Source organism: Apteryx rowi, unplaced genomic scaffold (assembly GCF_003343035.1).
Source record: "Apteryx rowi isolate R43461 unplaced genomic scaffold, aptRow1 scaffold_216, whole genome shotgun sequence".
Classification (NCBI taxonomy): Eukaryota; Metazoa; Chordata; class Aves; order Apterygiformes; family Apterygidae; genus Apteryx; species Apteryx rowi.
In genome coordinates, this window is record NW_020448486.1 from 704,276 (window position 1) to 719,922 (window position 15,647).

A 15,647-nucleotide genomic window follows, 5' to 3' on the forward strand; every position below is an offset into this window, starting at 1 on the left:
GGAAATGTGTGTGGAAAAAAAAGTGTTTCACCCTTTGTGTATAAACATTTCTCTATACTGGCTAATCTCACTATTTGTGGAATTTCATCTTAGCTTTAAATAGCTACTTTTTTTTTTTCTTTGCCAGGACTAAGATTTACATAATAACATACCTTCCTCTGTTTGTCTCTCTCGCGGTTTTTCTCCAAAATGTGTATGTCTGCACAGGTATTTTTCCCCGTCTTTGGCTTTGTTTCTGTTCTTTTCACCAGGGCAGGGCTGGATGCAATAGTAAGAGATACACAGAGGCCCAGAGGTTCCTCTCCTCTGGGAATGTGTCGCTCCTGCAGAGCTCTTCAGCTGAAGTGGATGGTCTAAGAACTGGCCCTTCACATGGGAGCACAAGGCACTACTGCATTGCTACCAGGGCATTCCCCAATTTTTGAAGGTTATTGATGGCTCACTGCTTTGGTGGATGTATTTATACCAGACTTGTAGAATTTTCATTATATTTATGACAGTGCCTCCAGATATGAATCAGGTTACAGTACCATTTTGTTAGACCCTATAGGAAGGTACAAATATAGATCTTGTCCTTGTTCTGAAAAGTTGTTTTTATTTTTTTACTCCGTAATGATTTTCCCGGTATTTTTCCCTGTCTTTCACCTTGGCTTAAAATTAGTTTCAAGGAGTTATATTCATAAGACTGTGCAATGCAGAGAATTGTGGTAGGTAAACTTTGAAGGTTTGGGGGGGTTTTTTGTTTGTTTTGTTTGTTTTTTGCTTCTTTGGTTGGTAGACCTTGATGTATTTTAAAGAAATAGAAGATTAGCTGTGTAAGGTTTTTTGTTTTTTTTGAAGGACTAAGGCCTTTCTACTTCCCTCTATATGTCTGTAATTTTCTTCTATCTGAAGTAGAAAAGACTGTTTCCTCTAGAAATAAATATTCTTTGAAACTGAAAAGTAAACCTAGAACTTAATGAAGCTGTATAGTCTTAAAGGCTAATGGGACCACAAAAGAAGCAATTCAGGGTTTCGAAGGGAAGTACAAGGTCCATGTCTTTGCATTATTGAGTCTGGTCTGCCAACTTATCAGCGTCTTAGATGAATCCAAAGAAGAGCTGTATCGTGTAAAAATAGTATGATACAGCAGGAAAATTCACTCTGGCATGATCTAGTGGCTAATTGTTATTGCAAGCGTTCAATGAAATAAAACAAATCAAAGGCTAAGCAGTGACCTGCTGACCACCAATATAAACTTTCAGTGTTAAATTGAGAGTTGTTGTTTGTTCTGTACAATTATATCTTTAAAGTAATATGGGAATATTAATATTGCTCTTGATTCAAAAAAGCAAAATGAAGGCAGGGTTAATGAGTATATCTAACTTCAAATGTTATTTCTCAGAGGGTTTTTCTTTATTTCAGCTGTGAGAAAGCAATGCCACAAATTCCATCTATTGTGATTTAATGGAAAAGACATGCACTATTACACAGAAGTAAATGAAGTTCTGAAAATAATTCTTGAGTGTGATAACCTTTAAAGCACATATACTGATAGCTGTTTTCCACCCGAAAAAGAAGAAAGGTATTTTGTTTATCATAGAACAACAGTGTTTCTGGGGCAGGCTTAGTCTCTTGACTTCCCTTATACGGCATGTTTCATTGAGTCTATGTCTAAACTGGGATATTTTTGTAAAAAAAAATTCCCATTCTTGCCACTATCATTTTTATGTTTACATTGATGACTCCAGTGGGTGGATTGCAGTAGACTGGATTCCAGTTTTAGCAGCATTATTCTGACTTTGCTTGAACAGATTTATGTAGTACATGGGTTAAAGCGTTGCTGGCTTATCTGCACTACCTTTACCTTTGTTATACATTTTTTAATGGTAGCACCAAATGTGGTGAAAAAATTGTCAATTTTCCTTTAAAATGATGCTGTAGAGCATTTGTAAAGTGCTAACTTTGAATCTCTCTTCTCCCTTCAGAGCAAGTTGCTTTTCTCACTCAGGCCTATACACAAAAACAGTGCAGTGTAAATACCTTGATTTATGACTGTCTGTATATTTTAATTGTGCTATATAATAGAAGAGTAACTTAGAAAGTTTGCATCCTATGCATATTCTGTGCATTCTATATTACAAAAGTTACCACACTGTTAATGGTGAAGAATACACTTTACATTTCAATGTTCAGAAAGAAACATTCACAAGTTGAAAACCTTTCTAAAACACATGTCTGTACTTGCAGACATGGTCATGTTTTAACTATTTTTCTATGACTTTTGTGGTATAATTTAGAAGTATTTTTTTCCCTGCTAGATTAGTCTCAAAATATACTACTTTCATGTATTGGATTTGCATAGGATAAGCGTAAGTGCGAACCAGTGGAATTTTTATGATTTCGGAGTTGCCTTCGGTTTGGGGAAGGGGTGGTAATGTAGTAGCCTACACACCAGGAGGTAGTCTGCATACCGGCATCTTTTACTGCTTTGTGAAAGCTGAAAATGGAGAGTCTACAAAGTAATCTATTAACCTGGGTATCAGCTGGCCTCAAATCTAAACTGACCCTTCCTTTTGAGAGCAGAAAGGAGACATGAATCTCTTTGCTGGCTCCTACCACCTGCTCTGGTGGAGCTGAGCTCTGAGTCAGCTCAGCCCGTGACAGAGGCTCCCTTGGAGCCTGCTGTAATCACACCTTTCTAAAGCTGCGTATAGGGAACGATAGTAGAGTTCTGCCACAGATCCTGAAGTGCCTTCTTGGCACCTTCCAGAGCTTTTACGAGGTGGCCAAACGGCCTAGTTTGCCACAGGCTGCTGCTGGGACCCTGGGCGGGACTGTGTTTCTGGGTTGTAGTCCATAATTACAAAGCGGTTAGATAAAGAGGCCATAACTGAAGAGCAAACAACACTCTCCCTTTATGTTCAGAGTGGTACAGAACACAATCCAGGAAAGCCAGCGTGAAACTTTATTAGTTCCTTTTGACACAGGGGAGGATGTTCGTCCTCCCATAGGGCACTCTGGAACTGGGGCTGGAGGGAGGATCTGATCTCTCCTATGAGGCATTTGTTGTAGGTAAATGTGAAGCACACATATGAAATGGTGGGCTCTGGGTGGTTACTATTTGTGAATGAGTTTTTAGAGTTCTCATAGTTTCATTAATACGTCAGCTCATTTTTCATCTAGTTAACAGAAAAATATATAGAATGGCAGGAATTATTAGGAAGGGAGCTGAAAACATCATTATGTCACTGTAGAAATTCAAGGTGCATCTCAGGTTGCAATTTTAGTCCCCCAACTCAAAAACACAGAGCAGAAGTGGGAAAATATCAGAGAAGTGTGACAAGGAGAGGTGTGGAACAGCTTCTCTATGAGAAATGACTAAGATGACTAGGGCGCTTCACCTTGAAAAAGAAGTGGCTGGGACAGGCTGTGGTAGAGGTCTGTATTAGGAAGTGCATTGAGAAGGATGATCGTTCACCATCTCTTCCAAAGCAAGAAGTGGGGGGCAGCAATGTAACCACTAGGTGACAGATTCAAAACAAACAAAAGGAAGTGGTTCCTCACATGCATATAATTAGACTGCAGAGCATTAGACTGTGGATGCTGCAGGATGTTGTGGATGCCAGACATTTACAAGGGTTCAAAAAGCAGACCAATGAGTTTCCGGAAGAAAAATCTACCAAGGACTATTAACTACAGAGAGACTTTTTCTGCCTCAGCAAGTCCCTAAGCTGAAAGTTATTAGAAGTTATTATAGGAGAGTATTCCGTAGAAGTTTCACTATATGCTTGCTTTTATTTTTGTAGTCTTTCTGAAGCATCTGCTGTTTGCTGCTGTAAGCTAGAATACAGGCTAGGTGGGCCTTTAACCTGACACCAGTGTGGCCATTTCTGTGCCGTCTCTAACATTCACCAGGAATTTTAATATGCTGTAACTTTTGCAGTTTGCTCGCTTCCTTTTTTTTTGCCTTTCAGAATCCCTACTACACATCCCTGAGCTTCCTGCTGGCTGCAGCCATCCTCACTGAGCCACCTCCAACCAACCCTACGTGCAGTTTAGCACTGGGAGCACACAGAATAAGTCTGCTGAGTAATGAGCTCGTGGCTAGTCAGACAGAAGTTGATATATGGGGTGAACATGCAGACTGGAATTCTTTCATAACACCTCAATTATGAAAAGATAACCATGATATTTATATCTCCCTACTTACTTATAACACCCTCATACTTTGTGTGTGTGGGGGGGGTATTTTTGTTTTGGATATTTTACAAAACACCTTTCTAGTTTAATGATCTATTGCATGCAGCTTTTTTTAACAGATTTCTAGTAGAACTTTAAATCTTAAAAAAACTGTTTTGTGCCTGACATGCACTAGGTATTAAAAAAGTCTCAGCATCACAGTTGGAATAGATTTTTAGTAAATTATCTCAAAAGTATTAGCCTAGTAAGCTTGAGAGATTGTTTTCATGCCAGATTGTATATAAGTGCAGGCTGTGGGGGGGGTTATGTTTGCTGGTGCTGAAGGACAGGCTTTGTCATGATGAAGGGTTGTCTAGAATTGCAGAAATTTCAGGTGCTTTCTTTACGGCTGAAGCAAGTGAGTGACTGGAGAGCTCTTGGCTTTCAGGAACTTCCCTATTTTCCAGCCTTGTTAAGGCCTGGTATTACAGTAATTTCCTGGAGCTGGATGAGATTTGCTGTGATATCTGTCTGTGCTTTCGTACATCAGCAGACGTGTACATCCTTTTTGATAAGCACACAATGCACTACCTCACTGCAGAGGTGAGAGCACTGGGGGTGTGATGTAATAGCACGTTATGTTAACCACAAGCTTTTTATAGCAGAGCTCTTTTTAAATATGAAAATTTCCATACAACTTATTTCATGTTGCAGGGTGTCATATTTCAAAAGGCAGTATACTATGGCAAGCCAGTGGTTAGTCTATGAGATTACTTTGAAATTAATAAAATGATAAAGTGATGAAAATGTTGGCTTTGTGTAGTGTAATTTCTTGCTGGAATGATTTCTTAGGTTTACAGATAATTTTGTTGAGAAGAACAATATTATTTTGTAGTAAGAACTTATGCTACAATGAAGATGTACTTTAATTACTTGTAATGTTTTAGCAATGTCCTTTAATTTTACTTTTTACTTAAAGTTGAGGAATGAATGGTAACATTTTGGGTTATAACAATATATATGTTGTGTTATTGTGTATTCTTTTATCTGTGTATTGTTTTCATGGAATGGGGCCTCTAATAAAATATTTTGTCCATAGGGAAGCAAAATAACTATTTATGTATTCACAAATAAAATGCATCATATGCTAAAAGTACACATTTTAAACATAGACCAAGTAGCTTTTTATTGGTATATCCTCTGCTGATCTACTACTCTGAGGTGCTGAAGTTGCATTTCTTTGGAGACCTGACACAGCTGAGAATTTACAGTTGGCATATGTGACTCTGGACTTTGATCTAGATGGTTAATAGTATTTCTTCATGGAGAAAATAGTACAATCAACCCTGAGAACTGTGTCCCATTATAGTCTGTTGCTTTGAATACGATAATTTCAAAGACAGAAATAACAGTTGATTTTTTTGTTTTCAAGAAAGTTTGCATTTTGCTTATGACAGTTATCATATAAGCATAGATAGTATTCACACAGTTCACTCAAGCGTTGGTAAATGACACTGATGGAAGTTCACATGYAAGTAGTGGGATTACTCACACACTGATGAATAAAGACACTCATGGATGTTGCTCATGTTGAAGTTCTTGCTAGCTAGTAAATTCTGTATTTGTGCAATCTCTAGACATGGCAGAAGGTGAAGCTGTTCCAAATGGCTTTTTGATTTAGGCTAAATATTGGGAAGACAGCCCTTGGGTGGTGGGTGGACAGAGATCTGTCTGGATTTGGGAAATTTTTTTTTTAGTTATAGTGCTCAGGCATTTCTTGAACATTTTATAATTTCTCACAGGTAAAACAGTGCAAATAGGCCTCAACCCCAAGGGAAGGGCAACGTGAGCGCTCCTGGTCAACTTCTTCCATATTGCACAAAAGAAGTGATTCCCAGGAAGTTAGGGATGGCCCTTGTATTGAATGCACATGGGGAAAGGGTCCTCACGCTCCTGAGGACCAGTGTGAGGTTCGGACGTGCTCTTACCCTGCATGTCCGACTGCTGCTCTATTTGATGATATTAAATCTTTACCCAGGAAGCAATGTTTTGAGGCTTGAAATGAATCTGTTTCATAACACCCTACAACATGCACTGAAACTGCAATGTTCCAAGTGTTCAATTAATACAGCGCCCTTCTCAAAAAAAATCAGCACTTTGTAAAAGAAAGAAAAAAAACCCCAAATACTCAAAGTAAGCAAACAAAAAAATGTTCTCAAATTTAAAGTGCTCCAAAGTCATCCTGAGTTCATGAACCAGCCCCGTTGTTTGATGTCAGCACAACTCGGCGGAAGTCTGTGGTTTATTAGTTAACTGCTGCCATAGATTCGGCGCTTCTTGCTGCCGGCGAGCGCGGACAGAAAGCGAGCGCAGCAGCTGCACAAGGCAAACTGCGGTCTAAACCTGCCGACTGTTTGACAACGGGATTAAGACCCTGACTCAAGTTCAAACTTCAGCTACTTTAGCCTGTTCCTTGCTATAAGCGTCTGTAGCGTTTCACAGCTCAAGCCGTGAGAGACCATGGTTTGCAGAGAAGTGCAGGCAAGCACCTCCCTGGCTTCCACTCCGCTGGGTGGCCCGTTCATCGTGGGGGGAGGACGAGAAAAACATGCCACATCCCTGGAGAGGGAAGCTGCTGCTGGAAAAGAAATAATAACATTATTGCCTCATGTTACTTCATTACGTGACCAGTTACAGCAACTGTTGATTGTCTATGAAGTTAAATACGAGAAAAAAAATGTCCTGCAGTGTAGAAAGTTCACAATCTCTACTTCGGGCCATTACAACTGACCTTTCCTCTAAAGGCAGTTAGCGAGGAAGTGGATTGCTAGTCCAAGTTTTAAATATACTTTGCTGAGCAAGAAGAAAATGAGAGAGGTATTCTTTTAAGACTGTATGTGAACTTTATTTTCTTCCCATCGTTTCTGTATGATTTGATTAATAACATGATGTCTCCTTCTGATTCTTTGAAAGTAAGCATTTAAATACAGTGAAGGAGTTAGAAAAGAAGAAAATTAAGAGAGATCATGAAAGTCTTGGCAATACCTATTTAACACTTTGTTAAGTTCATCCTACAGAGTATACTAGAAAGCTCTCAAAGCCATCTTTAAGTCTCTTTACAGTCATTTTGTTTTCCTATGGGAAAAATATTTTATTAGAGGCCCCATTCCATAAACACAACACACAGAAAAGAATACCTAGCGATGCAGAAAGACCCGAGGGGGTCTTTTCCCCCCATTTAATGTATCAGGTAACCATATTTGCTTGCTCTGTATATGCTTGATTCCACCAGTGTTAAAGTGGAAAAATAAGWAGGCTTACTTCTGGTTGTAGAGAAGCTACAGTAAGGACAGATTGGGAAAGCTCATGTGATCAGCTCTGGTGTCTCAGGTACATGGGCAATACCTGCTGCTCAGGACAGCAGTGAATGTTTGTACAACTGATTTTTTTTATTTTTTATTTTTAACTCTTCCAGTTTTCTTTGTCTGACTCTGTATCTTCCAAGCAGACAAAAAGAATTAAGGTGTGTGTGTGTTTTTTCTTACCCCAGTCGCTTTTGTTGTAAAGAGGTAATGAACATTATAAAGTGGTGACACAGAGTTTTCTATAATGATGAAGATCAAAATTCCCGTCCTGCAGAGTTAGTCTGAGCTGAGCAATATTAGGAGGAATTTCCAGAAAAGGAAGGAGTATTCATTCAATTAATTCTTGTGTTCGGATACCCCAGGGCTGAAAATGGCTTATGCCCATCTTTGGTGACTTCAGTCTCATTAGTTACATGGTCAAGAAAAACTTAAGAGCAGTATCTCGGAGATCAAGCTTTTCTCTTTTGTGGAGAGGTACTTCACAAGGCGCTTCTACCTGCTTATTATGGGATGTTTGTCTCAATTTTTATCTTATATTATTTTTGAGAAAATGTATTTCTACAGTGAAAAACTTTAGAGAAAAGTAACTTGCCTTCGATCATTTCACTGTATTTAAATTGGTGTATATTTTAATAATTTTTAATGCATGTTTCCCTCATTTATGGCTTCTTGTGGCTTGTTGCAGTTTCTGTTGAACGTGTTCTCTTAGAAATATTTTGGTTTTGTTTTGCTTTGTTTCCAAGACTTGGAATGTATTTAGCTGGCTTTCTCACTTAAATGATATAACTATAGTTGTCATTCTTTGGGGAGAATGTATATATAATATTTCTATTTAGTCATCCACCTATGTAAAAATAAAGGAGCTTATTATAAACTTCTTTCTTTCATTTTACTATTTCTATTTATTGCTGGTTATTTTCATTTCCTATTGGGAGAAAACTGAAAGTCCATTGAAAAACAGGAAAAAAATAAGTAGACTACTCTGATTATTCCACTGACTGAGCTGAAGAGTGACTGCTAAGTCTGTGGACAGGTATGCAGGTCTCAAAAAAGTGATCCATTAGGGAAAGTGTTCTTAGGGAACTAATACTGCAAGTAAGAAATGGAGGACTTCTCCTGAAAGTGTGCTTATCTATCTTCTTTCTTTCCCTTGCAGAAATGCTGACTAGTCATTAATTTACAGTATTACCCATGTAAAACTGAGCAGAGAAAGCTCTTGGTGGTTATAAAAGTAATCGAGGCATGGAATGCATAAGCATAGCAAAACCATGGTACATGTAATTTGGGTATCAGTAAAACCTACCTGGCTTAAAAAAAAGAAAAAGAAAAAGAAAAGCTGATCACATATCTGCAGCAGGAAAATAGAAATAAAACCATAAACCTCAGAGTTCCTGAAAACGATTTGCTATTAACGTCAGTGTTTTTAGAGACTGCGATGATTTAGATCAAGCAAGCATTCTTTTGACATTCGTGACGTAGCAGACTCGTGTTCAGAGAGATTTCCTGTTTACTTTGGGTCTGAATGCAGAAGTCTCAAGAAAGTAGCTGCTAACATTTTCATTGCATGTCTGTATGCAAAGACAGCCCAAACTGTTCTGAGGTTCATTGCAAGCTGTACATACATTTTTATTCTTCAGAGTGAAGAGGTAATGACAGTTTAGACATAAAAATATTATAAGATTAGAGATGTCTTGGTTTGCTGACATAAAAATAAGATTACTATAGCACAAGTTCCTTTTTAATGAATTATATATTTAATAGATTTGAAATCATCCTGGTCAGGGATATATGGTTCAGTAGCCACTTGTTTAATATGTAAAAGATGGATAGCCCATGAAACCTGGGAGAAAAAAAACATTTAAAAAATGAAGGAAAAAAAAGCGCTAATTCCTCAATTTAATCCTGTAATGCAGAAAATTATCAGCCAATAACTATTTGGCAGCCTTGTGAGCTACCGTCATACTTTTCTTAATTGGCACCCTGTTACCAAATTTACCTAGAGTCAAGAGAYTGAGTGTCCATAACGGAAGAACTACTCACTTAGACCTCAAGAGTTCACACATGGTAGTAAGGCATTGTGAAGAAGTTCACTGCTTAATTTTATGCTGTAAATGTTCTGTGAAATTATTTTTTTTCAAATCATAATTTCTGTGAATGTTCACAAATAGAAAGCAATACATCTTTTTTATAACGTGTGTTTGAGTTATAGTTTTAAGTTGCAAGATTATTTTTAAATGTATATTTTTTTCCAAAAAGCAGAGAACTATTTCCCATTTTCTTATGTTATTTTTCTAATTAAAAAATACCTGGGGTTTATATTTAATAGCTTATTGCAACTGTTCTTATTGTTTTGAAAATATGTATGCATTAAATCCCATTTAGCTGTCCGCTCTGCAGAGAATAAAACAGTTGGTTACAAACCCATATTGCAATGTTTGTCTGGTCAAGAACAGAAATAAATAATTTTTAAAGTTTTTTTTTTTTTTTTTACTTTGTGTGGTTTCATTTTAACAAATAATGTCATAGATGTGAAAGCTTGCTTCATCTCCATAATATGACTGTTTAGCAATCTGGAGACTCAAGTCCTGAGGTTACTTCTGAACTCAGGTCAGCTCAGTTTTGCTGCCAAGGCAGGAGACCTTGTTTTACTCCCAGACGATACAAATCTAACAGTAGAAAAACATAGCCTGCAATAAACACACTAAGTGGATTTTATTTCTCTTTTGATTGTCTCTAGAAAATGAGATTGCAGATTGTTTTGGTTAACTGACTTCATTAGATTTGTATCCTGTGAGTATAAGAAGTGTATTTCTAAATATATGATAGTGATACTAATGTGAAAAAGCCATCAACATCAGGGCACGTTTTAGCATTAATTTTATTGTGTGTTTAGCGATTCTCCAACCATTGCCTTAATCAGCTAGGCAAGAAATTGCTGCATGTGAAGCTATTTGGGAATTTACTTTGGCACCAGAAACCCAAACTGCCTCTTGGAGAGCAAGTTTATAACAGCAACAAACATACAGGAAACAGCTTTTGAGGCAAAATAATATGCGGTATATCTTAGGAAAAGTATAAAATTTTGCTTTTAGAAAAATGTGGGAGAAAGAGAGGAAGGATCAGCTCTCCAGAGGCTGCGGTAAGGAGCGAGCTGGCACGCTCCGGTTCATGGGAAGCGTTGAGCAGAGAGGGGTGCCCACTCTGAAAGGCCAGGCCAGCTCTGGCTGAGCCAGCACGGAAACTGAATTAAAAATCCTTCGTGGCTCCTACCGTAACGGTGGTCCAGGGACCCGGTCCTGTCTTGAATGACAACGCTGGGACACCAAGCAGGCTTCGCATGAAGCCGCGTGAGGTTCATGGCCTTGCCAGCTCAACATGCTTCCACACCTAAATTGTCCCTTGCACCTGCACAGGGCTATGCCTGAGCTGATGAGACTGATCTGAGCTGGCTAGATCTATGGGATAGTTTATTTGCGTTTTGRATAACTCACCTTTGGGTGTTTTAATGAGGACTGTAGAACAAAGGGGAGAGAAATACAGCACAAGAAATATTTTTAAAAAGTGTTTTACTGTAGTATAACTCATAATGCATTTGATGCCAATTAAATGTTGTTTTTGCAGGCAAAAACTACTTCTCCAAAATGCAAATGTTCCTGTTATCATGAATACATACTTCAGTCAGAAGGTGCTACTTAGTGAACACTTAGAGACAAGAGAGAAGACACATGGTCCTGCAAAGATGCTTATTAGAAAGAATATTATATCTTTGGCACAGACATTTAGATTAAATGACCTTGAAGATGATATACCCCGGGAATCTTCAGAAAATCAGGTAAGGCTCATTTTGTTTGCAGATGAGCGCTTTATAAGAAGTTGGTGAACAGATGTTTGGAAATCATAAGAAAAATTCTAAATTACAGACCTGTTCAGTTTCCCCTTTCATTTAGTTAAGGCTGAATAATGTGATGTTTATTTAAATAATATTTTCTTAGCAGAGGCTTTTGGCCCATCCAGATGCTGAACTGCTGCGAAGTTATTTCGCTGAAGTCTCACTACTGTGCTAAATAGTAATTCTAGCTTGGTTTTTCATTGATTTTTCTCTTATTCTTTGCAGCTGAATAGCCAAGTTTTATTTGAAACAAAATCGCTTTTCTATTAACTGACTCAAGTTATTATTTTTAATAAATATTCCCTTTCCACTGCCATTTCTTAACTCATTTCCTAATCAATCCTATCCTTTCTTTAAAGTATCAGTTGGTAACCCCCTGCCTTGAGCCCCTCCTTGCTTCTTGTTTTCCCTATTGTGATTTTGTTTATATTAAAATTACTATTGACTGTGCATGTCTTTAACTGTGATTGTGCAAGCTGAGTTATTTTAAGGGATCTGGTTTTCTGATACTCTGTGCCAGCACTTTCTGAAACTAAAGGTCTTGTAAAGGTTTTATGTTGGCCACCCAAAATCATTCTTAATGTTTGAGAAGTTTGGCCTAAGAGTTTGATGAACAATATCGAGTCTCAACATCTTCTGTTTGCCTTATATGTAATTCTCCCTGTAGGCCTGGGAATGAAAAAGTTAAATAAATCAAATCCTAATCTTATTTCTGCAACCACTGTACCTTTTAAACAGCTTCTACTTTGGTATGCCAAAACCAGTGTAATTTACTTGTTCCACTCATATTTCCTACCAAACAAAAACACTTCATTTGAAACTCAGTAGAAAAGTTCATTGTAACAACTTTGTGGACATGAGGTAGCATAGCACCAGCATTTTCTTTTAAATACTGTAAATGTCCTTCTCTGCTGGTGCGTAGTGTTTATAACAAGGTCTTTATCACTCCAAAAACTCTTCTTGGCACCCAGCTTTTTAAAAAACAGATTTCACTGTGGAAATGGAAATTTGKCCTGTGCTGGGAAAGGAGCCTATGTGATAGACCATGTGATACAGATTTTACTAAAAGAGAGAGATTTCTTTTAAAATGAAGGTTAATGAAGTTACTTGTTTAAACTAAGGCAATACATATCATAATTTTATTCATAAAATTTATTTTGGAAGTAGCAGAAGAATAGAAAAAGATTAAGGTTTTCTACTTTTCATTAATCATCTAATTCTTTTACATTGAAACTTGTAAGTCGGAAGACTAAATTACTATCCTATAAAACTAGACACCTATTTACTTTCACCTTAATCTGAAAGCTGGAGCATTGAAGATGGATTATACCCTTTTCTAGGAGAGGAAGAATCAGACCATCTTAGAAGTAAAAAGGAAACTCAAATCAAGGAGAAAAATGATAAATGCTAATACCAGTTCTGTTTTCCTCCTAGCGTAACCCCTATTTCTCATGGATTGAGTTAGTTCAGTCCAGGGCACCAGTTTCACACAGGATAGCACTGTGTGCTGAACTCTCTTGTGAATGTTTATTAAAAATCCACAATAAATGCTGGCCATTAGTCTGTAAGCTAGTTTATATGTAGTAAGTATTTTGGAACTAACCTTTTACTTTTTGTGGTCATTTTTCATGTTGAAGTTTTACTGTTTTGTGCTACATGATTTTGGAGTCCCATGAAATGTTTCTATTAATGGGTTTTCCTTCACCAGGTTGCTTGTACTCCAGAGACTACACAAATCCGTAACAAGTGTGATTCCAAAAAGCAGCCCTCAACCCTCAGTACTCTTAATGATTCTCTGCTTGAAATGGTGGAAAGCCAGGGAGCAGTGGGATGGAGAGAAGTGCAGGTACGAGTGGTTATCCAGAGGGTGTACTGTTTGCCTGCAAGAGAAGGTTTCAGATGCCAGGTTCAAGAAAACAAGCCTACTCATGCAGCATCCATCATAAATTCAGACCAACCAAATGTTAGGTGAGTAAAAAGATGCATGGGAATTTTGCTGGTGAGGCTGTAACATACGAGAAGCCCAAGGAGGAGGGAATTTGGAACTGCCGTTCTTAGTCCTCTTTCAGCAGGAGATAAGCACACTCCACAAGGTGCAGGTTCTCGATGGTGATGGTGTATTTTTTTAATCAGTTTATTGTGAAATATAGTTAATGCTGCCTGGAGGAGGGAAGGATTTGTCTTTCTGCCTGCAGTTCATGTGTTGTAGCAACAGATGACAGAATGTTGAAAATGAATTAGGGGGAAGTTAATTTAAAACCATTGATGATTGTGGATGTTTACTATTACTTGAGAGTCACTGAGTAATTGTTATATCAGCCACTTCCCATTTACCTAATTCAGCCTCCAATATGCTCTGCAAGTAACTTATGCTCAGAATGGTCTTTTGAAACAGGAGTATATACAGAGATGGAAAAATGAAAATAGAAAAGATATGCCAGACAGTTCCTTCTGGCCAGTACTGAGCCGTTGAACCCTTTCCTTCTTTTTCTTACATTCCTCCAAGTTTGAGGCCAAAGATTGATTTCAGAGTTTTTCTCAGCAACTCTGGGTTTAAGATCACTGTGTCTATTACTGAATCCCCTTCCTTTAGGTTTTGTGCTAACTTTCAGTTCATGCCATGTTAAAATTTAATGAGGCAGATACACTCAATTTTGTTTTCACTTGGGAAGCTTATTGAAGTAAGCTGCAGTGGCAGAGCTTCTATCAGGGTCCTGAGAACAGCTTTTCAGAATATTAGGAGATTCTCTCTTCCTTCAGAGTTTAGGGCCTGAATGGAGATTGCAATTAGTTTAAAGGGTTGCATTGAGAAGTCTCTAGATATAATTTGCAATAGGCTTTGAAAGGATTCTTCAAAGGTTTGGAGAATTTGAGTTCCTCCAAGCCACCCCATCGCTGGTAACAGCATGTTCACAGGTCTCTCTTCCTGAGTTTTTGAAATACTGGAATTCTCCCAACTCTTGCTGCCTTGTAGGCCACTGGATAATTTACAGTAGTCATCAGTCAGTAATCTTCCTCCCCAAGCATTTAGGAGGCTTATTCTTTCCTAAGATGCATAGTCAGTCACCAGTAGAAAATTAATTAATAACACCTTTGCCCCCATTATTTTATTAAAGGGCATTTACATATATGGAGTTTGCACTGAGTTTAACTTGAATCAATTTTAAAAAGCAATTGATACCTTTTGTTGTGTGAACTCATTGCTTTATATTGGTTTAGCTGGTTCTCACTATGATAAAAAAGTGAGGGAAAAGTACTTTATTAGTACCAAGTCTAATAGTTTTGACAACAGTGTTGCTCTTYGTAGATTTTCTTTCAGAGGGCTACAATTGATCAAAGGTCAGGCCAGCTGACAGTCTGTAATTCAAATTGATGTTAACTCCATCAGTTCTAGCTGAATTCAAAAGATAATACCCTTTCCATGTTTCCTTTTAAACTCTTAACCAAAAATACTACTTAACTTGCAATTGCAGAGTTTCAGGTAGTTGGCCTGCCTCTGTCCACACCCTTCCCAGGAATGGGGTGAAGCTAACAGAAAGCTCAAGACTGCACTTCTTACATCAAACCTGAAATAGAAATAAAATAAAAAATGAGGGTCCTTTGCTTCTGAGTACATGCAGTAGCTGGGTAATCTTATGTGCAGTTGTTAAATCTTGGAAGTACCTCAAATTTTATAGACGTTCCGGCTCAAAAAAAGAGCTCGGTTGTTGTCGTTCCCAGCTATYAGACTGTCCTTTGGATCTGTGTTCTCTGATGAGAAAAATCAGCCCACTTACTCTTTTGAAAAGAAGAGAAGGACCACCTCTTTTAAAGACTGAGGAGTGGCAAACACCTAGTACTACTTCATCACCTGCCATTTTCATGGCTAATAAGCATCCATATGAGATTTTGTCATTTATCAAAAATATCTGTCTGTCACCTGATAGCGAATGAATAGGTCCGACACCCTCTGGCAGTCCTTTGAACCAACTAATGGATCATTCTTTTGTAGAGCAAAACTTTTTTTTTTTTTTTTTTGTAAACTTCTTTTTGTAAAGTAAAACTGCCCTGAAAACAACACTTGTATTTTAGGAGGCAGGATGAGTGAGAGTATCCATTGATTTGTAAACAAAATTTTCTAATTAGTTACAAGGCAGATGAATAGTTAATTTATTTGTATTTTAGACAGGCTATTTCATTGCATGTTTTTTTTTTATAGCACTCCACAATAACTTAGATGTTGTTGCCAAGGG

The 15,647-nt window shown here is 37.8% G+C and overlaps 1 protein-coding gene across 1 annotated transcript in view; it reads left to right on the forward strand.

Moving 5' to 3' along the window:
• The window catches only part of SPIDR (scaffold protein involved in DNA repair), a 157,560-nt gene that overhangs the window by 72,454 nt on the left and 69,459 nt on the right, over positions 1–15,647 (forward strand). The window contains exons 4-5 of the mRNA XM_026064419.1: positions 11,148–11,358; positions 13,124–13,383. Of these exons, the coding sequence (XP_025920204.1) occupies positions 11,148–11,358; positions 13,124–13,383 (471 nt within the window). The remainder of the gene's footprint in view (positions 1–11,147; positions 11,359–13,123; positions 13,384–15,647) is intronic.